The following is a 23,859-nucleotide window of genomic DNA, read 5'->3' on the forward strand; positions in this document are numbered from 1 at the left end:
TAACACAAAGAACAACAATAACAGTTCAACACTAACACAAAGAACAACAATAACAGATCAACACTAACACAAAGAACAACAATAACAGATCAACACTAACACAAAGAACAACAATAACAGATCAACACTAACACAAAGAACAACAATAACAGATCCACACTAACACAAAGAACAACAATAACAGATCAACACTAACACCAAGAACAACAATAACAGATCCACACTAACACAAACAGCAACAATACCAGATCCACAGTAACACAAAGAACAACAATAACAGATCAACACTAACATAAAGAACAATAACAGATCAAGACAAACAACAATAACAGACCAACATTAACATAAAGAACAACAATAACAGAGCAAGACAACAATAACAGATCAACACTAACACGAAGAATAACAATAAAAGATCAACACTAACACAAACAACTACAAATAACAGATCAACACTAACACGAAGAACTACAATAACAAATCAACACTAACAGAAAGAACAACACCAACACTGGTCAAGACTAATACAATGAACTCAGAACAACACCGACACACAGAACTACACTGACACAAAGATTAGAACAGCACTAACTCTTAAGAGCTTTTTCTACCATGAGGTCCTACACAGACCCTTATATGACTTTGTGAGGTCTTCTCATCTTACCATGAGTTGTCATGACTTCTACCCTCTTTGAGCAGTTCCCATTTTTCTATTAAGTAATATGGCTTTTTTCTTTCTTACACCCAGGTTCTGTAATGATACTGGTGTTATTTGAGTTTAAAGGACTCATCATCTCTTCCAGAGTGTGGCTAAGAGCTGGTGCTGTCGCTTTCTCGTTTAAGGCAGCAGTAAAACTGTCTGTTATGTAGAAGGACTAAGGCGTTGTACGCCATGTCTTTGAGGCAGTCCCCATAAAACACATTTAGCTTATGCACTGTAGCGTTGGCGTCCTTAATGGCTGCTTGGCTCTTTACTTCTGGAGCTAGGGTGAAATCACAGTAAATCTAAATATAGAGAACAGTGCATCATGACTGTGGAGGTTGTGTATGGGATTTAAGCGCCATTGTGAATTAAATTGATGCTTGAAGGGTTTTTGCTGTAGACATGAATCTGGATCTTCTAACAGGCGGTGGGATGGAAAACATTACGGAGATGGTTGATATGCGGTCAGACGGTGCTGTTGTGCTTGGCTGGGTGTACTGGAGGCGGGGTCTCACTCCAGCACTCTTTTCTCCTCTTAACACGCACTGTGTTAAGAGTTTCATTATTGTCTTTGGGCACCTACTATGTTAGGACTGTGCGTACCTGTATGTCTGATTGACCCATTTATGGCAAAAACCTAGCAAGCAGTTTGTTTCATTACTGTCATAGATCAAAGCTTTGGCCGCCTGACTGAATGTGTAATAGTATGGGAGCTTTGGTCCACCGCATGCCAGAGAATCATGCTGACTGCTTATTGAAAACAGTTGTTAATTCTTTACTTCAATAAACTCGCCCCTAACAGGGAACAGATTGGGACAAAACAGGACCTTACTGTGTTGAAATGAATGGCAGATGCACTAACTGGTAGTTTCAATCTTTCATTAGATGCTAATGTCTTGCTGTGTTTTTAATTATTGCGAGTTTAGCTGCTGGAGTTGGAAACCCATCTGTTTGTTGTCTTGCTGGAAGGAGAATCCCGCCTAGGCTCTGTGCTCCGGGTCCATAAAGGAGCTGGTTCTGATGTTACAACCTGGCAGAACTGTCACTCCTGATGAGTGTCTTTGTCGCTACTCGAGCACGAGCCCGGAAACGCGGACACGCCCTCGGTGGACCCGGGCGGTCCTCCGCACGCCCGCTCGCACGTCTTGTGCAACTCCCTCTACTTGAGATTCTGGGATTCAGGGAAAGGAGAGAGTGCAATAAAGATGAAGTGATTAAAGCAATGGCACATATAAACTAATGAAAGATTAGGAATAAGTACAGCACTGATTGAGTGATACGTGTGAAGACACTGCGTTTATAGACACGACAGGTTTATGTCCCCGATTGATCTGCTGTGGGTGGGAGAAACGTCTCTTCTGTACCTTTGATGATGGTTATTTATTAGAACCACAAGTGTTTCTCTCCACCATTTTTCCCCACTATAACTCAGAACACTGAAAAATGACTCCTGCGTCTCAAAAGGAAGACATCTGAACGTTGCCGTGGCAAAGAAGCTCTCCCGAGCCTTAAACGAGCTGAGACGGAGGTCACTAAGAGACACGTGTGCAGATGTCGTTAGACTCGCTCGCTCTCTAAAAACGCTCCTGAAGCGTATGAAGATGTAGTGTTTATAGAGTGAGTTTGCACTTTTACGTTGGGTGTCATCTAGGAATACAACTGAGAAGAATGAATTAAGCCTCCATATGTCTGACCTGATTTTTTAATTAATTTAATTTTTACGTGCGTTTATCTAGGTGAGACAAATGCTATTGAGCTGAGAGACTGAGGTCAAAGGTAACATTTTAAAAACATTTCTATTCTGCACGTCACTCAGAACTTATTGAGGGCTCTTTCTCCCACTCTCCTTCTCTCACCCTCCTCATTCTCTCCTCCTCCTCTCTCTCCTCTTCTCCCCCTTAGTTCTCATGTTTCTTGGCCCTCCTGTTCATTCTCTCCAGCCCTGAGTGGTAAAGCTCCTGCTATCATGGTTGCCTCCTGGCAGGCAGCAGCACCTGCCGCCCGCCTCTGGGTTCTCCCGCAGAGAGAGATCTTTTCACGTAGCTAATGGCTACAGAAAGGGAACAGTTTCATTTTAATTATGTGCTTTACTCAAGAGCCCTCAACCCAACAGTCTCCATCCATCCCTCTGAGCTTTAACAACCCAAGCCAGCGCCGGAGAAAGGAAGCATTCTCCCTGCCTCGTCTTAGCCTGCCTTTGTGCAGGCTGATTTGAAAAAGGCTGTTTTTAGTGCAGCGAGTTGAGAGGGAGAGGGTATGCGTATAGATGTGTGTGTGTGTGTGTGTGTGTCTGTCTGTCTGTCTGAAAGAGGAAAAAAGAAATAAGGAGGAAAGCGGGAAAGATCTATCTCTCCATCTTAGTAAACAACCCCCCAGTGCACTGTGGGCCACTCTGCTTTTTCTATTAGGTGCCATTGCAGCTGTTTACTGCAGTGCTCGTAAAGCCTCGGTTTTATGTGCTGGGAGATGAAGACGGCGGGCTTTGGCAGAGCTCCGGCTCTGGGAAGAGCCTGTCTGACTGAGGAAGCTTCAGACGACATAAATTGCAGACCCTGACGGTGGTTGGCTGGCCCCAGGAGTCCGACATTGTTCTCCAGACTTTAGTGGGGCTCAGATGTTTCTGGACGGCACGCCTTCCTGCCTCCCCCCTCGCTCTGCTGCCGCCCGCCGGGCCGCGGGTTTCGTTAGGGTTTCTGAGGCGGCAGAAGGACACCTGCTGAGAGACTGTGGTCCCTGCATACAACGAGTGTGTGGTGGAAACCAAAAGACATTTTTGATGTTTTGAAAGAGTGTGTGTTTGGGGGAAGGGGGGGGGTGTTCAGGACCAATTGCTTGCCTAGCTGCAGAGTCGGAATCAAAGATGGCTGCATCTCCAGCATCCTGGACCGGCTTCTCCCTCACAGGGTCCACGGGAAGACGAGCTGTTGTAATAAAACCTTCCTGCTGTCCGTTTATGATTCATCTCAGTCAAATCCAAGATTTCTGTCTGAAACAAAAGACAGTTCATTTTAAAGTTGATCTGTTATTTATAAGATTGATAGCGGTTGTCTGGCGTGAGCGTGGCCACTTGCGTTCCTGCCTCTGGTTGTGATGTGCGTCTCACGCTCTGTTTGTGTTGTGATGCTCTACAGCTGAAGCCCGGGCAGAACAACTGTGAAGCCAGCGACAGTGTGAGTGTGAGCGGAGACTCCAAGGCGTCCATCAGGAGCAGCTCCAGAGAGAGACCCACAGACGTAAGTCACCCCACTGCCACCGTTCTCACCCCACCGCACACGGGCACCTTTCACTCATATCTTGCTTTTTATGGAACAAAAGCGGCCACGCAAAATCACTACACACAGCAGTGTAGACACTGACCAATCACTACACACAGCAGTGTAGACACTGACCAATCACTACACACAGCAGTGTAGACACTGACCAATCACTACACACAGCAGTGTAGACACTGACCAATCACTACACACAGCAGTGTAGACACTGACCAATCACTACACACAGCAGTGTAGACACTGACCAATCACTACACACAGCAGTGTAGACACTGACCAATCACTATACACAGCAGTGTAGACACTGACCAATCACTACACACAGCAGTGTAGACACTGACCAATCACTACACACAGCAGTGTAGACACTGACCAATCACTACACACAGCAGTGTAGACACTGACCAATCACTACACACAGCAGTGTAGACACTGACCAATTACTATACACAGCAGTGTAAACACTGACCAATCACTATACACAGCAGTGTAGACACTGACCAATCACTATACACAGCAGTGTAGACACTGACCAATCACTACACACAGCAGTGTAGACACTGACCAATCACTACACACAGCAGTGTAGACACTGACCAATCACTACACACAGCAGTGTAGACACTGACCAATCACTACACACAGCAGTGTAGACACTGACCAATCACTATACACAGCAGTGTAGACACTGACCAATCACTATACACAGCAGTGTAGACACTGACCAATCACTATACACAGCAGTGTAGACACTGACCAATCACTACACACAGCAGTGTAGACACTGACCAATCACTACACACAACAGTGTAAACACTGTCCAATCGCAACACACATTGTCTCCCATTATCTTAACTCTTTACATGTCAATGTTCCCAAAAAAACCCAGATACTGACCAGTCATACACAGAAACACATCACCCTAAATTGCTGTAAAAGTCCATTTCTGGTTCTTTCAGCTCCTGTAAATGTACTTAGACGTGCGTGTTTATACACGGCTGTGTTCATCAATTGGGCTTTTCCAGACCAGATATGGGTGACAAAACATCTTCAGTCTAGAACTGAACCTAAAACACCAGACCAAAAAAAAAAGTTCCTGTTGACAGCATTCACGGTCGCTGTCTCTGACTGACCGAGGCTGACGACTGATCGCCACAGCATTACTTCGAATGTAAATGCACACACACTTCCTGCGAGGACGCGCCATGCTCGCTGCCTCAGACGCACTCCGCACTTCCCCGTCCTGGCATGCTTGTGTGCTTTGTTTCTGTGTTCAAACAACGTCTCCCGGATGTGCAGGAAGGCTGCGTTGAGGTGAGTGTGGGTCAGTGGCCGTAGTCTCTGCCCCGTGTCCTTCTGTTCCCATAATTATCATCAAACAGTCTGTTGGTAGCACTTGACATATCTCCCTTATGGAGCAAGAAGTGGTTCAATATTGAAACAGTCTTTTTGTAGTTTACTTTATCCACTCCATTGATCTAAACTGATGTGGCTCTGTGCCAGTTGAAACAATAGACCAGTATATCCTGTGTGTGTGTGTGCACGTGTATGTGAGCCGATTCTGTGCAGTCCACACCCTCAAGTCTGACTCCAGGGCCTTGTGTGTGTGTGTGTGTGTGTGTGTGTGTGTGCTGCAGTGATGATAAGAAACATCCTATTTCCTCAGTCTGCTGCTTCTGTCGGCGCTGTGGGCTGAACCGGACCAGAGAGAGTTGCAGGCACTTCAGAGGCTCCTGCCGGGCCTTCCCGAAATATCCCTGAAATGTCCCCTTGCTGTGTTCGGTTATTAGAAAAATTAGCAATCTTGAGGCAATTCAAAATACGTTGCTGTGAACGTCTACATAGAACTGGGAGTAATTTGTAAAACCCAGAAAGTGAGGCGGTAGGTGAAGCAGACAGCGGGAGTGGAGGCGGAGTGAGAGGGGCGGAGGCAGGCAGGGTTTGGACCACAGCAACGCAGCCGCTGGGCCAACCGGGGAAGTAAAGCCAGTGGGCGTCTCACGGCACGTATGAAATGTGGAAAAACAGCAGCAGCCTTCTTCTCAGGGTCGGGTGTGTGAGGGCGATGTGTGTGTGAGGGCGATGTGTGTGTGTGCGTGCCCGCTTCACTCCCAGCTCCCTCGCTCCAGTACGGCGGTGTGTTGCGGAGCTGCTATCAGATAGCGGGTGTAATTAGAGCTGTCAGCTGGAGGGCGAGGCACGCTGGGGGAACAGACATGGCGGAACGAGCCAAGCGCAACTGCTCTGCCGTGTAGCTATAGGATGGTTGGCCAGGCATGAAATGAAATAAGTAATTTGATGTTGACATCAGAAATTGAAATGATACCTGCAGCTCTGCATCAGGGAGGAGTGTGTGTGTGTGTGTGTGTGTGTGTGTGTGTGTGTGTGTGTGGTGTGGGTGAGGGTGTAAAAAGAGAGCTTCTTGGATTCTTCTTCATGCCTTCTCAGGGATGTCTTCCTCATAGCTGTTGCCGTTAGCGTGGTCGGTGAGGCCTACACGGCTGGAAGGTTGCCTTGGGAAGGCAGCAAAAATGGCGGCAAATAACAGACAGAACATACAGCATACATCATTTTGTGTGTGTGTGTGTGTGTGTGTGTGTGTGTGTGTGCGCGCGCGCACGTGTGTGTGTGTGATTGTTTGAAATTAAACTCTTCTATTCCTAAACATCATCCATTTATTATTTGAGTCATTTTTGACCTCATTCCAAGTTGTGCCCTATGAGGTTATGAAGATTAATGCCTTGTGATAACAGTATAATTATATCCGCAGGAGTACTGCTTATAGGGGAAAGTGCTTTCTCCCAACATCAGTGGCAAGTTGCCCTGAGTGTCCCTGTCACGGAATGTTCCAGAAGCCCTGGGGTGTCGTGTGGAAGGTGTGGAGGGCTTTAGTGACGGAGGGCTCTCCTTTCGTGCCTCACTGCTCTCTGTGTTGCACTTTAAGTGGTTGATCTGAGCCCTGAGGGGCCCGGGACAGCTCCCCCCGGAGAGCGCTGGGAAAATCCACTTCACACGTGCGCCGAGTCGCTAGCCTGCGCCTCACTTCCTCTCCCCCGAGCCTGGTGGAGAGGTGAACTGTAAAAGACCCAGCGAGGGTTTGACAAGGATGATAATGGAAAGAGACGTGAGGAAAGAGAACAGATTCTCATTGGAAATTGCTGAATGAAAGCTGTATTGATCAGTATTAGCCAAACGTTAACTCAGCCTGCGGGGATTGTTCCTCGGCCCCTGACGACCAGGCGGTACCGGGTGGGGGTGGGGGTTGGGGGGGGGGGGGGTGGGGGGGGGTTGGGGGGGTGTGGGGGGGGGGACGTCCCGACACAGCTTAACCAGGGTTCACGCGCATCGTATCTCACGTCTCTTCAGCACATCGATGTCTCGGTGTTGATTTCAGACTGCACTGCCACAGCAGAACACCTGACTTCTTACAAAATTCTGACTGATCTCTTCTGATCTCTTAATTGTTAACTAGACTTAAAAAGTTCACTGGACCCTGGTCTGTTGTTAGGATTGATCTGAAAGGCTTTCAGGAAACATTACACACAAACACACACGCACACACACACACACACACACACACACACACACACACACACACACACACACACAGCGTGAATGCCATCATGGGGCTTGTGACTGGTTCTTGGTCATGTGGAGTTGCCCTGAGCCTTCGTTAGGAAGAGCCAGACGCTAATGGTCCCGCGTCCCGTGTCCTGCGTCCTCGCTGCGTCTCTCTTTCTTCCTCCCTCTCTCTTCCTCCGTCTTCCGCTACGCTGAGATGAAAGAAGCAGAACTCCGCGTTGGTCCCTGCCCAGCTGCCGGAGAGCAGGGGTCAGGAGAGGTCGTGCTGTTCTTCCTCACCCTCCTCCTCTTCCTCTCTCCCTGCCCTGCCAGCTCATTAAGCTACAAATGGCGCGTCAGCCCCTCTCCCGCCAGCCATAACCCCAAACCTCCACTAAATTGGCAGCCTTGCTATATTTGCTCCAGTGCCCCGGGTCTCCTTTCAGCTGTGTTTGAAGCCAGCGTGGCAGCGTGGTTTCCCCAGGCAGGGTGGCAGGAGTCCTGGGCAGAGCGAGGAGGAGGAGGGTGGTGTCTGGAGGAGAGGGGATGAATCACACACACGTGTTTAGTCTCTGTGGCAGGGGTGAAATGCCATCATTACCCAGCTGCCTATCAAATAAATTGGCAATTACAGGGGCCCTGGATTCCAGTAAACAGTGTTAGAGATTTTTTGGGGAGTGTGTGTGTGTGTGTGTGTGTGTGTGTGTGTGTGTGTGTGTGTTGTGTGTGTGTGTGTGTGTGTGTGTGTGTGTGTGTGTGTGTGTGTGTGGAGACAGCTGAGGGATGGGCGTCTCATGATCCCTGAGCGTTTGGTCTCTTTGTCTGCCATTTCTTGTCTTCCCGATAAGAAACAACGATGGTGGCAGTAATGAATTCACCCAGCATCACGCCTGAAAACTAAACACGTGAATATAGACATAAATAAAAGCCAAAATATGAGGGCTAATTTAGCATCATCTTCCTCGCCGGGTCGTCCTGACGAGCACTGCTACCGCCAGCTGGTTTTCCACTCTCTGCTGCCTATTAGCCCGAGCAAGGAGAGACAGGCAGAGAGAGACAGACAGCATGTGACAGAGAAGGTGAGACAGAGAGCACCAGCGCTGACATCACCTGAGATCTGGGCTGGATAGTGACAGCAAGGATTTCTGGGTATCGCAAGTTATTGCTCATTATGGTCTGGATGACACAAACTATTCGGAGTTGGCGGTGTGGCCAGTCGTACTGTGCAGCAGGAGAACAGAATGAATCGATCATCCCGTAGACATTGTGTGTAATCACAGCAATAAATAATCTTCATGTTTGATGCTAGAGTGTTTGAAAAGTACAACAGAGGATTTGAGAGACCAAATCCTCTGATTATATAATATTAGCAGAGTTTGAGAACTACAGCTGACGTGCGGGTGTAGAGTGACCCTGTCTGGTCGCGGGACGAGTAGCGTCTCTGCTGACTTCAGATCAGCAGTTAGTGGTTCAGGGTCATTAGTTCTCTCTGCACAGGAGATTCTTTGAGAATGTGGTAAAACAATCTTTACCCTGTCATTACGGCTGCTGGGGCAGATTTCTGTAATAGAGATGTTGTTGTTAATGATTACAGTTATTCCGTGATGTGCTGTCGTGGGTAGACTTCAGTGTTTCCGGGAGAGGTAGACGTTCTGTGCTGGTTTGGGCATGACAGGAGGAATGTATGGACCCTGAAGTCCAAACAGATTATATAAGTCTCTGCGTTTCCAGGCGTTTGCAGGGCTCGATTCTCTCCTGGATTATTTCTCTGCACATTACTTATAATGAGGTCAGCAGCCCCAGCACACGCAGATATGCTGGCCAATTTGCTCTGACATGGAACTTGTAATTGCTTGCATCAATTATCTAGTAGAGTTCGTTCTAAATCTATTCATCTCTCTTTCTCTCTCTCACCTTCTCTGTGCGTCTCTCTCTTGCTCCGTGTCTCTCTTTCTCCGTGTCTCTCTTTCTCCGTGTCTCTCTCTCTCTCTGTCTCTCTCCAAGTCTGTCTCCCTCTCATTTGTAATGGTTCTTATTAGAGATGAGCATTTGGATATGGGAGCTGCAGTGCTACACCTATAATTAGCTCATTATGCAGCTATCATAGTGGCAGGAGCTCTGACTGTGTGTGTGCATGCATGCACTTGTCAGTATGTCGGAGGAGTGTGCGTGCGTGCGTGTGTGTGTGTGCGCGTGTGTAAGAGAGAGAAAGACGTGCCATTGGTGTGTGGGGAACAATGACAGTTATGATTGCTCCAGAGGCCTAACAGCCCTGTTCTAAATCAGCCGTCAGTCATTTTGACCCAGAACAGGCCCGGTTGACAGCAGCTGGATAACGCTGGTCCGTGCTTCCCTCCCCCTGCTGACAGCGCTCAGCCGCACAGCTACACACGCAATTAGAGGCAGACAGCTCTCACCGCGCTCCCACACGCTCCACCAGAGCTCAGCGCCTCCCGACTCCGGTTAGGGCCAGCCTCCCGGCACTGGCCCCATCAGGACCGGCACCATCGAGTCCGGCACCATCAGGACCGGCCCGCTCTCTGTTTAAACCTGTATGTTCAGCCAGTAGCTCCAAACCAATGTGATGGTATTATATCTGCATGTGTATGTTTTAAATAGCTGAAGGAATCGAACGCCTACGCTGATGTTAGCCTACGCTGATGTTAGCCTACGCTGATGTTAGCCTACGCTGATGTTAGCCTACGCTGATGTTAGCCTACGCTGATGTTAGCCTACGCTGATGTTGGCCTACGCTGATGTTGGCCTACGCTAATGTTAGCTTACTCAGCTCTGTTGTGTCTGGTTATGCTTTTCAGGTGGGAGACCAGGTGTGTGTGTGTGTGTGTGTGTGTGTATGTGTGTGTGTGTGTGTTCATCTTGTGTGTTACTGTGTGTGCGTGTGCGTGTGCGCATGTATGTGTGTGTGTGTATGTGAGCAGATTGTAAGACTAAGTGACAGAGAGGTCTAGTTACATTATGGTGCTTCTGTGCTGTGCTGTCATTTGCTGACAGCTAACCGTCCATCAGGGCACGTCGACAGCTCGGTGGAACATCTCTCCTGGCAGAGACACTGCAGCTGCAGCCACTCAGCCATCCGAAATCAACTTCTCTCAAGTTCTAAAACTATCTGCCAGCTAAGCTGCAGGTGAAGAACGCTGACACCCTGCTCACATCACGGTGTGTGTGGTAAGGTACGGCGTGCAGACGGCAGGAATGTGACTGCGCTGGTTTGTTTACAGCTGCGTTGATTTGTGCTATCGGGCTCTGAAGAACAGAGCAGAACGGCCTTCTGCGCCCTCAGTGGACCAGCACCACAGGACGCAAGAGATCAAATCTGTGCGTTTCATCTGTGAGGCCCAAAATAAGCTCAGTCGCAGCTCTAATCGCAGCTCTCGTCATTCAGAATACTCTGATACCTTCTTTGTCTTCTTTGGTGTATATTAATAAACCGTAGTTGGTCTTCTGCATTTTTGGCCACACTTTAAGACGTAGCTCCAAGAAGTCTTTTATTCTCTCTCTCTCTCTCTCTCTCTCTCTCTCTCTCTCTCTCTCTCTCTCTCTCTCTCTCTCTCTCTCCCTCCCTCTCTGTCTGCGCTGTTGAGGTCAGTTCATTGTGGTGGGTTGAATAAGTGGTGCCTGGAGGAATCTTAGCAAAGGTCGTATTCTGATTGGACGCTAAAAGGACCCAAGGAGAGAGAGAGAACTGGTTGCCATAGCAATAAGAGAGCAGTGCGTTAAGCATATTCTGTGGGTGACAGTGGAGAAACAATGAAATGGAAAGAAGGGAGAAAAGGACACCGATCACCTGAACAAACGCTGGATCAAAGCTAACGGCTAATCCTCATTACACAGTCTCCTCAGTAATAACACAACGCACTCACTTAAGCGTGAGGCTCACCTCTCTCTTCACAGAGGGAGTTATCATGGAGTTTTGTCTGACAGACTGGCTCCACAGGTAACGAAACACCCTGGTATGAAACTGTGTACGTTTGTAGTGTTGCTGGAGTATTCTTCAGCAGCCGTGTTTACCTGGAGACAGTGTAGTTGCTGTGCCCACTGCCTGAGGCCTACGGATTACTTTGACATGGTAAGAGAGAGAGAGTGTGTGTGTCTGTGTGGAGCTATCAAAGTTTCCTACCAAAGAGAAAAAACGAACCCTGCTCTTCTGTTTATGCTTTGCGCTCTCTTCCTCATCAGCGCACATCTACCTCCACGAAGATCTGACCTCTCTAGGGCCCGCACAGTGTGGTCAGACACAGCCTCTCGCCCTGTGCTACATCCTGATTGTGCCAGCAGCATCTTGCACTCGCAGGCCAGAGCTCAACATCTGGGTGGCGCTAAAGTGGACGTTTCTCCTCATCCAATCTCTTCAACTCATTTGCTAGTTTTTGGAGCTTTCTGCAGTCGCCTGGGCTGTGTCCTTTGGTCGTTTCATGGTCTTCCTGGGCTTTGTCCTTTGGTCGTTTCATGGTCTTCCTGGGCTGTGTCCTTTGGTCGTTTCATGGTCTTCCTGGGCTTTGTCCTTCGGTCATGAAGCAGCGCCTCTCTCTCTCTCCCATGACAGGGCAAACCGAAGCAGACGGTGCAGACGTCTGCGCCTGCTCCCCTGCGTCTGCTCTTCTGCTCTCTCCTTCCCCATAACATTCAAATGCCTCTGCTGCTGTGATCCGGCTCCATTTCAATCCTGCAGGAAGACGCCGGAGCACTTCACAGTCACACTGAGATTTGAGATGCTGCATCCGCAGCGCACAGTAGAGAGGGTTTGGATTTAATTGGCATTCTTATTATTAATCATGCGTATTGTCTGCAAGTGGTGGTTGTTTGCTAGAAAGAGAGGATGAAACGGACACAAACCGATTACGTCTGTGTAACTGAAGAGACGTAGCTAGCTGAAGCTAGCGATGGTTTCCTCAGCTGAAGTGCCACTGATATGATCTTTATTTTACTGTCTTCTTTGTTTTTTTTTCTTTCCTGATAAGAAAAGACAAAAAAAAGTATATACTGAGTTTCCCTTGCAGTGCGTTTTGTAATTGTCTGTCCACCTAATCAAGTAGTTAGCAGTAGAAAATTCCCAGGAGATCTTCAGATTCAGGCCGAGGGCCCGGAACAGTCTGTCAGGGCTTGGCTGAGACGCCCAGAAAATGCAGTCCACATATCGTGCTAAAAAAAGTCCAGCTGTGGAAAACTGATATTCCTATAACCCGCTGCTATAGGATGTCACTGTCTTGAGCCGGGATGTACATTTGACAGAATTGCAGTATGACAAGCCATTAGTTGTTCAGATATAATACATATGGTATACTTATTCCACGGAGACAGGAATACGTCTCGGTGGAGTGAAAGGGCTGAGAAGGTGGAAGACAGACAGAATGGAAGGGGTACCATTTTGGCATGTGGGAACAGGCTGTCCGCATTACACCGCCAACTGTAGTGTCAATGGAGGCTTAGGATGAGGGACCGTTGAGCTAATGCCTTGTTTTTGCGCGTGGCGTTCGAGGCGAGAGGCGTGTTTGTGGGTGCCGAGCGGGCCTGTCCTTCTGCATTAGCGCTGTTTGTGTGCTTGGCGGGGGGAGTTGCCTTCACTCTCAGCTCTGCCACCACTGACAGGATTATGGAGGAAGACGCCACGCGTCACATCGCCTCTGCTTCTGAAAGCACCGCCACTTTCCTGAGCCACCGGGCGAAGCCTCACGCACGTTAAATAAACAAATAAATAAATAAGAAATCATATGAAGAGGAAGCCTGACTCCTGGAATTGTCGTTTCAGAAAGATTATTCTGGTGCCATTATGTCCCTCTAGTCATGGTCTTAAGTCAAATTTGGGAGGAGAATGATATTGCATTAGAAGAGAGAAAGGTGCAGAGTTCCTGAGAAGTAACATTTTCATTTGTTTGGGGCCCACGGGAGGGAGCGGCCGTGCCAGTAAATAGATGCAGTTATGAGAATTTCTTTTCCTTTCTGTCCCTTGTCGAGGGATGTGGTTTTAAGGCATTCGAACCCATCAGCAATCTAGATGTCAAACCGCAGGAATCCAGCACAGCAGTGAGACGCCGCGGACCGTAATGACACGCAGACGCCTTTCTCTCCGCCTCCCGCCAGCACCTCCACTTCACCGCCCTTGTGCAGAGACTCAGGTTTACACTTTGATGTCTGTTTGTTCTCTCTAGCTCAATCATGGCATGTTTAAATTGGCCGTCTGAATTACCTTCGAGCCCTGCAGGGTTTGCGTGTGGCTTGAGAGAGAGAGGGGGGGGGGGGGGGGGGGGGGGGGGGGGAGGAGAGAGAGAGAGAGAGAGAGAGAGAGAGATAGAGAGAGAGAGACTCTGTTGTCACTTTGAAACTGGGAGTGTTCTCTATTGTGTGTGAGAGGGGGGCAGTTTGAGGTGTGAGTGGGGGCCCCGGTCCCTGCACGTAGAGTGTTTCCGTGTCTCCCATTGTATCTCTCTCTCAGTTATGGAGACTCTTTATCCCCCTGTTCCTGTTAACTGTGAGAATCGTCAGCAGAATACATTGTGACGAACACACAAAACAACCCATTTCACACCTTATTTTTATTCTTTATTTGATTAGGTAGGACATGCATGACATGGTGCTTTCATTGTTGGTGGTGTTCTGGCGTGACTATACGTGTACTAAAAAGGAAACCTGCCTGTACAGTCTCATGCATGAAATATAGGCAAAATAACCTTAAAAAGACTTTGCAGTGGATTAATAAGTCAATTTAAGATTTCACGTTTTGTTGAAATATCGAACATTTTCTTCACACTTCATTGCATATATTCTGAGCCTCTTTCCCTGCTATTCATCCTAATCAAAAACAATAGAACACATCTAACAGGTCATCAAAGGATCCAGGTCTCTTTCATCTTCAAAAGGAACTTTCTTTTTTTCTCCCAACCTACACTTACTTTTCTTAGTGCTGCAAAGGATGTAACACTTTTTCACCTAAACATGAAAGTGACATAATCCTACAAAAGTTGCGAGAACTGGTAGCACGATAAATTATACATTTTAACATGCGCTCTTGTTTGATAAATTATTTAATCCTCACATCCCACAGTGTGCTTTCAGACTAGTCACTTTCATTTGTTAAGCTAAAGCAGGCGTGGCGTTTGTGTTATTGACGGTGTCTTGGGTAAGAGGATGTTTTTCTTGAGGACACTACTGTCTGTTCTCATTCACCCTGATGAGTTGGTGTCTCCACGGCTCTGTGGAAGGTGGAACAGAGAGTAATAACCTGTGGAGTTCATGGTCCATATCAGTGAAGGTGTTTCTTAATGGGCCTACAGCAGTCAGCGTCGGACAGTGTTAACAACAGCACTGCGACGGCTCTATTTGTGAAACCCTTCTGTGAAAGCCTTCTGTGCAGAAAATTGATCCACACCCACATGGTAGTCACTTGACGGCACTGTAACGGTACTCGGCGCGTGGTAAATTGCGGTGCGCCTTTCTGAATTTTCTCCTGAGGGCCAACGCTGATAATGCTAACTTCAGTGCTAGTGCCAGTGCTGAGATCCCCGTGCCCTCTGCATTCCACGTTGAACTGGTCTGCTGAAAGGGTTTCCGGAAACACGGTACTCAGATAACAGGATAACGTGCGGTTAGCCGTCTCAGATTGCCTGCTCTGCTAGAAAGCCAGCACTGCCTTCGCCTCCAGCTGGGGGCTAACGCGAGCCGCCCGGGTATCGTTCACGTCCACACGCTCTAATCTCGCCCGTCCCGCCTTTAGAAAGCAAACACTGGTGCTGAATTAATGTCCCTGGTTACAATCGGACACAAGCCAGGAGTTTGTAGTAGCTGTCGTACAGGGGCCTTTGGCCTGAAATATTTATAAGCGGCACTCTCCAACAGACAGCTGGGCTAATCAGCAGCACCGCACACTGGATCACGCTTTTACAATTACCACCCTGGCTCAGGTCTGCATAAAGAGAGCCAGGGTCTGGTCTCCAAGACTGAGAGCCAGAGCTTCACGTGACGAGGGGAACGAGAGGTGGAACGCTGCCCAGCTGAGGTTACCGCTGGCTGGGGTGATTGGACAGGATTAACCCCCTGCAGTTGTGGTCCTGGCCTTTCTACTTAGGCAGGTCAGCGAGAATAGAATTAGCCATGTAGGTCCATCTGATTCCAAGCATCATCCAATTACGGCCTTATCTCCTCCGTAAATGAGATCAGTGCTCAGGGAGCCGGGAGCACCGCCACCGCGGTGGAGGTGTGATCACCTGGAGCGGAGCGGCCCAGGAGGGGAGGGGCCAGGGCCAGGAGCATGTCAGCATAAACACTCCCCCTCAGGACAGCACGCCCGGCAGACCCCACCTGCCTCCCAGGGGTGGGAGGAGTCTCCGTGGAACCGCAGTGGTACGGCTAAGAGTGGGGGAGGGGGTTAAAAGGGGATTAGTATCGATTCAACTTGGAAGCGTCTTTGGTCATAGAGCAGTCGATGCTCTCCGCTTTGTTCTGAGGTACTTGCGGTACGTATCTGGAATTAATTTACTTTATTGGGTTTCATGGTCTCGACTGCAGCTCGCAGGGTCGTCGGATACCACGCACAATTACGTTTCTGCCTCTTATCTGTGATGAATTTGCGTGCCGCGTTCAAATCGTTTAAAAGCCTGCAGAGGGTAACCACGGTGCCGTAATTGCATTTCATACGTTCAGCACATAGGAGCGCTCAGAAGTACTTTACAGTCGCGCTGAGAGCCCCCATAATGCAGCGCACAGTTAATTCTCCTGTCAATTAAGGAGGAAAAAACAAATGTTTGACATTTCTTGATGTAATTAGCAAAATAATTAACCTCGACATGCACCCTTTAAGACGGACGATTCCCATCCCCCCCCCCCCACTTCTCCTGAATCACTTATTGCCTGTTTTACTGCAGTCGATGGGTCATGCCATTGGGGGGGGGTATCGATTAGACAGAACGCTCAGTCACGGCTGCCGTAGCGCGTTCTTTTGGCTTGGTGCACTTCACGTCTTTTAATTACTTTTCTCTGCACTTAACACACTGTTAACATATCTGTCACCAGCCCTGAATGTCTCCCCTGCTCAGATGTGTTAGAAATAAACGTTCAACCTGCTCTATAAACTCCCCTTCAGTGCAATAACTAGCAATTTCATGTCAAAGAATTATTCCTGAATCCACCATTTCTGAATAATGGGCAGCAGTTCTGTAGGAATTTATACGGGGAGGATTTGTTTAAACTCGTAGCCTCTAAACAGAAATTGATCACAGAGGCCACTTTCTCAGTAGGCTACACAGTATTTGAAATGGATGAAATCTGGGGCTTATTCCTGTTGAGGGGGAGGCCAGTTCCAGGCTGTGCCGCTAACGCCACTGCTCTCTCTAGTAGCCATCTGGAGAACGCCACGCTGACTGCCCACGCCACGACTGACCAGGGAGCCGTCTCTCCGGATTTATGTGTACCCATTTCTGCCTGTATGAGCTTTCTGGATGCAATCAGCCACTGGAGAGCCACTGAGGGCCTTAAAGAGAGCCCTTTAGTCACTATCTCTCTTTCTCTCTCTCTCTCTCTCTCTCTCTCTCTCTCTCTTTGTACCTCTCTCTCTCTCTCTGTGAAATAATACCCCTCAATCTCCCACTTTCTCTTCATCACCCCTCTTCCCTCTCTCAGGCCTAGTTAAATGAAAAAGGTCCTTGAATGGCCCGGAGCAGCCTGGCATCATTGGGGCTGCTGGCACCAGAGGGGGCTTATGAATATCAGCACCCGTTCAGAACAGCACTAATGAGTGTGGGGAGGGAGCGCAGTCGCGGAGGAGGGAACCGTGGGCCGGCCTGGTGGGCCTTGTCTGGGATCGGTTCTGGAGTGGCAGCCTGGCTGCGCTGTGATATTGGGGCTTTCGGGGGGGTGTTGGCACAGCCCTCAAAAGTGTAGGCTAGATTAGCTTCCAGGAGCCAGAGCAGAGCAGTCAGTTTGGGAAAATATCACAGCCCATTAGTTGGAGCAGTGAAATGGAGTCAACTTCAGGGACTCCATTAGACTCTCTTCGCTTAGACCGACGCCGGTCCTCAGTGGTGTGCTGCTATTCTGGAAGGATGGAGCACACAGATATAATTGGACTGGGGAAATCAAGCAAGTTTCAGCGGCCTAGCGGGGCTTTCACACTGAAAATGAGAACACGGTCCTTTGTATTGGGCTTGCGTGCAGCCCTCCTCCCCCTCACGCCGCCTCTTCTCACGTCATCCTCTCGGTTTGGAGATCTGCGCCTCGTCGGGACCTTGTACCTTTGTTTTTTTTTTTTGTGGTTTGTTCTTTCGTTTCTTTGGTTTCGTTTCCTTCCCTCGTTTGCGCTCTGAATGAGATGCGTGCTAGAAGCAGCGTGCTGTGCGCACACGAGTGGGAGCTGTGGGCACCCATTAAGCTCTTGCTGGTCTCCACAGGCTGATTAAACATCTGCCTTGCGCTTGATAATAAACGACAGGCTGTCCCAGAGAGGGACGCTCAGGTGCTCTTCAGCGGGACTTAAACGTGTCTTCCTGCCAATTCACTGCCTTTTTTAAAAAGGGACGTGTGATGCACCTTCGCTAGAGCAGGTGTTAATCAGCCCACACACACACACACACACACACACACACACACTCTCTCTCTCTCTCTCTCTCTCTCTCTCTCTCTCTCTCTCTCTCTCTCTCTCTCTCTCTCTCTCTCTCTCTCTCACCCATATACCATCATGCACACACACACACACTCTCTCACCCATACACCATCATGCGCACACACACACACACACTTTCACCTATACACCATCATACACACGCACACTCTCACCCATACACCATCATACACACACACACACACACACACACACAAACACACACACCATCATACACACACACCATCATACACACACACCATCATACACACACACACACACACACACACACACACACACACACACACATACACCATCATACACACATACACACTCTCTCACCCATACACCATCTTACACACACACACACACACACACACACACACACACACACACACACACACACACACACACACACACACACACACACACTCACACTCACACTCGTGCACACATACACACAGAATCACACACACTCTGGTTCCCCACACTCCAGTCCTTGATATAGGGCTCGGTGGCTTCAGTATTGACATGCTCTGGTTTTCTGAAATGGTGACAGGATAGGCCTGACTGCTCCAGGTAATTGATGTGCAGTTTTTAGCCTTTCCAGAGGACACTCTAGTCATTCCTTCCTGGAATGGGGACGGCTCATGTACTGTGCCAAAACCAGTTAACACATCCCTCCTCGAATGGAGGTCAACGCTCCAGTATCGTTCAGCTACCACGTTTCCTTGTGCTTTGGCCTTCTTTCATTTTTCACCTCTGATGTCTTTGTTTTTCATCATGTGCCTAAATCATTAGATGGCAAATAAATGTGTTTATTTGACAGGACTCGGTTGAAGGGATGAGCTGTTTATATCATGAATAATTAATGGTCTGCTAAGTGATTCCCAGATTAAGGTAAAGTAAGCATAACAGAAACAGACTGGTGGATGTGGGACTGAAAACATGTCAGAATGAGTTTTACAGGAAACAGTAAATATTTGTTAATTTGTGTGTCACATTCTCGTTGCTGATATGCAAAGGGGTTAATGTCTTAATGTCTAATATTTGCCTCAGTCTTATATTTGTTGCTGAACTGAACAGCAAGTTGTGGACAGAAAGTATTGATAAATGCAATAGGTCAAAATTTAAACCACTAGATTTCTACTAGTGTTGTTTTATTGGACACACTGGCGTGTGCAGTACCCTGAATAAGCAGTAAGTATGCATGGTGCTCCTTAGGCCTGCTTTATTTATGGATATAACAGCCTATGGCCTCCACGCTGTGACATTTCCAAAGCCCGTAGGAGCCCTTCAGAGGGAAAGTTATCAGCCCCTTAAAGAACGTCCCCCGGTCTCCTCGGCAGCCAGCGCCCTGGTCCCTGTCTCTATCCAGGCGTGGCCGCGCTCACTCCTGACCTTGGAGCCGGGGAAGGGCTCGTGTCGGTGCCTTTGACGTTGGCGGCGTCCCTGCGAGTCGTAGGACTAGAGAGAGGACGGGCAGAAGGGAGGGGCTCCAAACGTCTGCGGAGATCGGATCAGACGCAGCGACTGTGCCCTTCTAAGCACTTCTGGTACACTCCGGCTGGCTTCCTCCGAGCGGGTTCCCAAGGCGTTTCATGGCAGGCCGGCAGCCACACACACGCACACACGCACACAGCCTGGGCTATGGATTTATCCCTTGCCTAAACCCGCCTTGACAGGTTTGTTATCTGTTCACCCGGTCGACAGACCCCTGAGAGTTGGAGTGCTTGCAGTAAGGAAGGAGGGAGCGCTACGGAAAAGCAGGGCAAGTAAATGTCAAGTGAACCGCCAAGGATGGATATTATAGCTGCTAGGTACCAGAGAGACTCTCGTCTGTCTACCCCGGCTCTCCCTTTTACAGTTCTCCCATTTCTCCTCCCATTCCTCCTCCTTCCGCTGTCCCGCTGGACTCTTGCCTATTGATTTGTAGGCAGAGTTATATGCAGGTCTGTATTAGATAGTTCCCACAGTGTGATGTAGTACACTGTCCCTGCTGCTATGGATCGAACCGAGACGAACAGTGATTACTGTGCTCCTAGTGTCTCACCTGCTGAGCACTCTTTAAAGAACTCTACACTGTTCATTAATGCAGGCCAATGATCCGTGCTGGGAGCGACTGGAATCTTTTTTGGATGAACGCCATGGGTTAGTGTGTAAATGTATATTAGCATACAGAATGTTTATGGAAATACTGATTAGGGGGTTTTAAATTTTATTGGTTTTACATTGACCAAGGTTGGATTACTAACATCATACTGATCATGCAATCAGTGAATCAGTGTGAGTATATTCACTGAATGGCCACTTAGAGACACCATCTAGTAGCACATCGGCCCTCCTTTGGCCTTCAGAACTACAGCAATAAGTCATGGCATAGATTCCACTTTATGGTAAAATCGTTCTGGAGAAATCCTGGCCCATATGGATAGCTTCTGGCAGGTGCTCTGAGAGATTAAGATCTGGAGACTGTGAAGGCCAGAGAAACAAAGAAAAACAGGAGGTGGGTCTCCACTGCTCAGTGACCCCATGTTTGTGCCTTTTGCCCACTGCGTTGAGGAACGAGTTGTGTGTTCATACACATCACTTGGAGCACCATCCTAGTCTCTAGCTGCAACTGATTAATCAGATCATTTTCTGAAGTCCTTCTCTGACCCTTTTCATCGATGAGTTGCTCATGTCCACAGAGTTCTCATGTTCACAGAGTTCTCTTTCACTGGATGTTTTTCCTCAGTGAACATTCCTCAGTAACATTCTCGGTGAACTCGTGACACTTTTGCATTATAAAACCCTCAAGTTTGGCAGGTTTTGAACTACTGGTGCCAGCTAGTCTAGCACTGGTGACCAAGCCTCGTTCAAAGTCTGTGTGTGTATGATAAAGTAGCCATCGAGGGTGTGTGTGTGTGTGTGTGTGTGTGTGTGTGTGTGTGTGTTTGTGTTTCTTGGTCTGTCCATGGGTGCATAATTAACACCAGTCTAATATAGAACCATGTTCTGTGTCAGCCATTAACATTATCACCTAGGCCTCTGTGCACTATGAAGAAAACATCATCTCTAGTGAATGTAGTTGTGTCACCTTGTCTTGCCCTCTCCTGGTGAATCCGACAGCTGTGAATCTCATTTCTTCTCGCTCCATCATACCTTGTCCCTGACATGGTGCAGGAAGCACAAAGAAATAACTGCACACTGTTCATCAACGACAGAGCCCTCACCAGGGAGTGCAGCGTGCCCTCTCTAGAAACACAAGGTGACATTTGTGCCAAAACATGTATCTGAGTTGATGGATTTTGAAGCTGGCCCATTTCAATGACCTGGAAGGGATGGTGACTGTGCTTAGCCTCATTCTGATGCCTCATTTTAGTGCCTCATTCTGATGCCTCATTCTAATACCTCAATCTGATGCTTTTGTCCCTTTCCCTTCATTTCTCTTGCCATTAGACTGTTTCACATGGTTGTGGTTTTGCTTTCTATACATCTTTATGGCAGCATCATTTGAATTATAATTGGTAACACATTCAACACCTCCAAACTCTTCCTGCAGATGTGAAAATCATCATCATCATCACATGTAAACGCTCGCAAGCCATCTAAGAATATTTACAGTATGTGATGGTTTTCCCAGAGACACTCAAGTTTCAGGTTCAGCAACTCATGTGTGATGAAAACCAGAGCCAGATCAGGGAGAAAGACCTTTACAGTCCCAACTCAACTAACAGACAACAAAGGCTCGTGGAGCCAGTGGAACTGATCCAGGGGGATTCTACATTATTTTCTCCCTCAGGTCAGTTTACATTTTTGTTTTGCTGTATTGAGCAGACCTTATGAATCATATCTGTACTAAAGCTAATCGTAGGTCATGCTGAAATAGTTTCTGATTTCTAGTGTTTAGGTTTGGTAAAGTGTTAGTAAATAGCATTTTGCTAATTCTAGCATGCTTAACATTAGATATGGTAGCAGCTGGCCAAACTTGCATTACATTGTTGTGTTTTATTGCTATTCATTGTAAACTTTGTGCCTTTCTGACTGATACTGTTTACACCACAGTTTGAATATAGAGGCATTATGCCAAGCAGACAGACCAACTGCTCTTCAGTTAATAACCTAGTTAGTCATTTTTGTAGAGCATCCTCTGTTGCAATATTTACATAAAAGTACCAAATTCACCTTTATCCTGGTATCTCATTACCACAAGTTTTTAGATGCACTATGATTTATTACATTATTGAACTTTGCAGTTAGTAATGTATATGTGTGTACACATGTTTGAGCAAATGTAATGTGCTTTATCACTCACAATAGTTTTGTCAACAGAAAAAAATAATAAATTGTATAACCTAACCATCTCTGTAGCTGCACACAGACATGACACGTAAAGTTCTTGCTTAATGTAGCCTTGTGTGTGCATCGTCTGTCAGGTGTGTCAGGTGGATGGTAGAATTTTATGCATCATTCAGGATCATATCGCAGAGCTTCAGGACACCGTGGCAGACTATTGTGAATTATCCCGCGGTGTACGACATATGGAGCACCGTCGTGTGTCTGTGACTCGTGCTGTTTCCAGGTCTTTATAGAGGAGTTCGTTCAGAGAACGCTCTCCTGTCTAGGATCCGCACCTTATGTGGCTGGCAGTCAGAGCCTACAACCTGCTTCAGTCCCCGAAGAAAGGCTTTCTCCCACCTCACAAGACAGCCCTCCAACTCCGAACCATCTTCTGAGCCCCTTTGGGTCATGTGCAGAGATCCCATAGATGCTCAGCTTCACCGCTCTTTGCCTTTAAAAAACGTAAAGCTTTTTATTTATTTTCCTGTTTTCTAGTTTTAAACAGCTCGCCTGGTTCATGGTCCATTGCTCCATGAATCAAGACAAAGGAGTAAGTTTACCTCATTATGGTCCTGATCTTGCTTAATCACAGCAACCATAAAGACAGGCATTACTAAGACCCTATCAACAAAGACCCTGTTTTGCACCCTGTCAACAAAAGATGTGGCTTCAAATCATATCGCCCATATTATTGAGGGACAAAGCACTAATTTACTACATGGAGTTGGACTACATGGAGTTGGATTTCTAAACAATTGACACTATAATTTGGGGGGGGGTATTCTGGCAGTGTGCATGGAAGCTCATGCTGACAACTGTTCCCTGGTGAAGCCTTGCACTTCCTCTGGAGATCAGCATTTACTGGCCAGATGCAAAGTCCTGGCATTCTTACTGCGCACTGTCATTTTAGCCAAGTTATAAAGGAAGCAGTATATCCTTACTGCCAAATCCAAACTGATGTATAGGGTTACACAGGCCTCGATCAGCTCACCTCATCACCTAATCATGTTCTGCAGCCCTGCTGAAAGATCAGTATCATCAGCTCAGAGCGGTTTCCTTTGGATGACTTAAAATTGAACCTGATGAGAATCCTCGTCTGTGCCTGTTCACCTGTACTACAACTGTTTGAGTTCCCGAGATAAGCTGGAGGGGTCTGATGCGCCTCGTTGGATGCAGACGAATTTCCCCCGTGTCACTTTCAGATGCAGTCGCGCCCCTTCTCCGACGTACTCAAACGCACTGGACATCCCATTCGAAAACCATCTTCAGTGATGTGGACTTTGTCCGTCAGGCTGCCAGTGATGCCAGGTAGTGAAGTGTGATTCGTGACTTCAGAGAACAAGTTTCCACTCAAGTAGATGATTGACATTATGCTTGGTGATCTTATATTTGTG

The 23,859-nt window shown here is 47.8% G+C and overlaps 1 protein-coding gene across 6 annotated transcripts in view; it reads left to right on the forward strand.

Moving 5' to 3' along the window:
* The window catches only part of auts2a (activator of transcription and developmental regulator AUTS2 a), a 302,379-nt gene that overhangs the window by 113,619 nt on the left and 164,901 nt on the right, over positions 1–23,859 (forward strand). For all 6 annotated transcript variants that reach the window (XM_077020418.1, XM_077020417.1, XM_077020416.1 and 3 more), the window contains one exon: positions 3,835–3,936. In XM_077020418.1, coding sequence (XP_076876533.1) covers positions 3,835–3,936 — 102 coding nt within the window. The remainder of the gene's footprint in view (positions 1–3,834; positions 3,937–23,859) is intronic.

The sequence above is a fragment of the Brachyhypopomus gauderio genome, chromosome 10 (assembly GCF_052324685.1).
Source record: "Brachyhypopomus gauderio isolate BG-103 chromosome 10, BGAUD_0.2, whole genome shotgun sequence".
Lineage (NCBI taxonomy): Eukaryota > Metazoa > Chordata > Actinopteri > Gymnotiformes > Hypopomidae > Brachyhypopomus > Brachyhypopomus gauderio.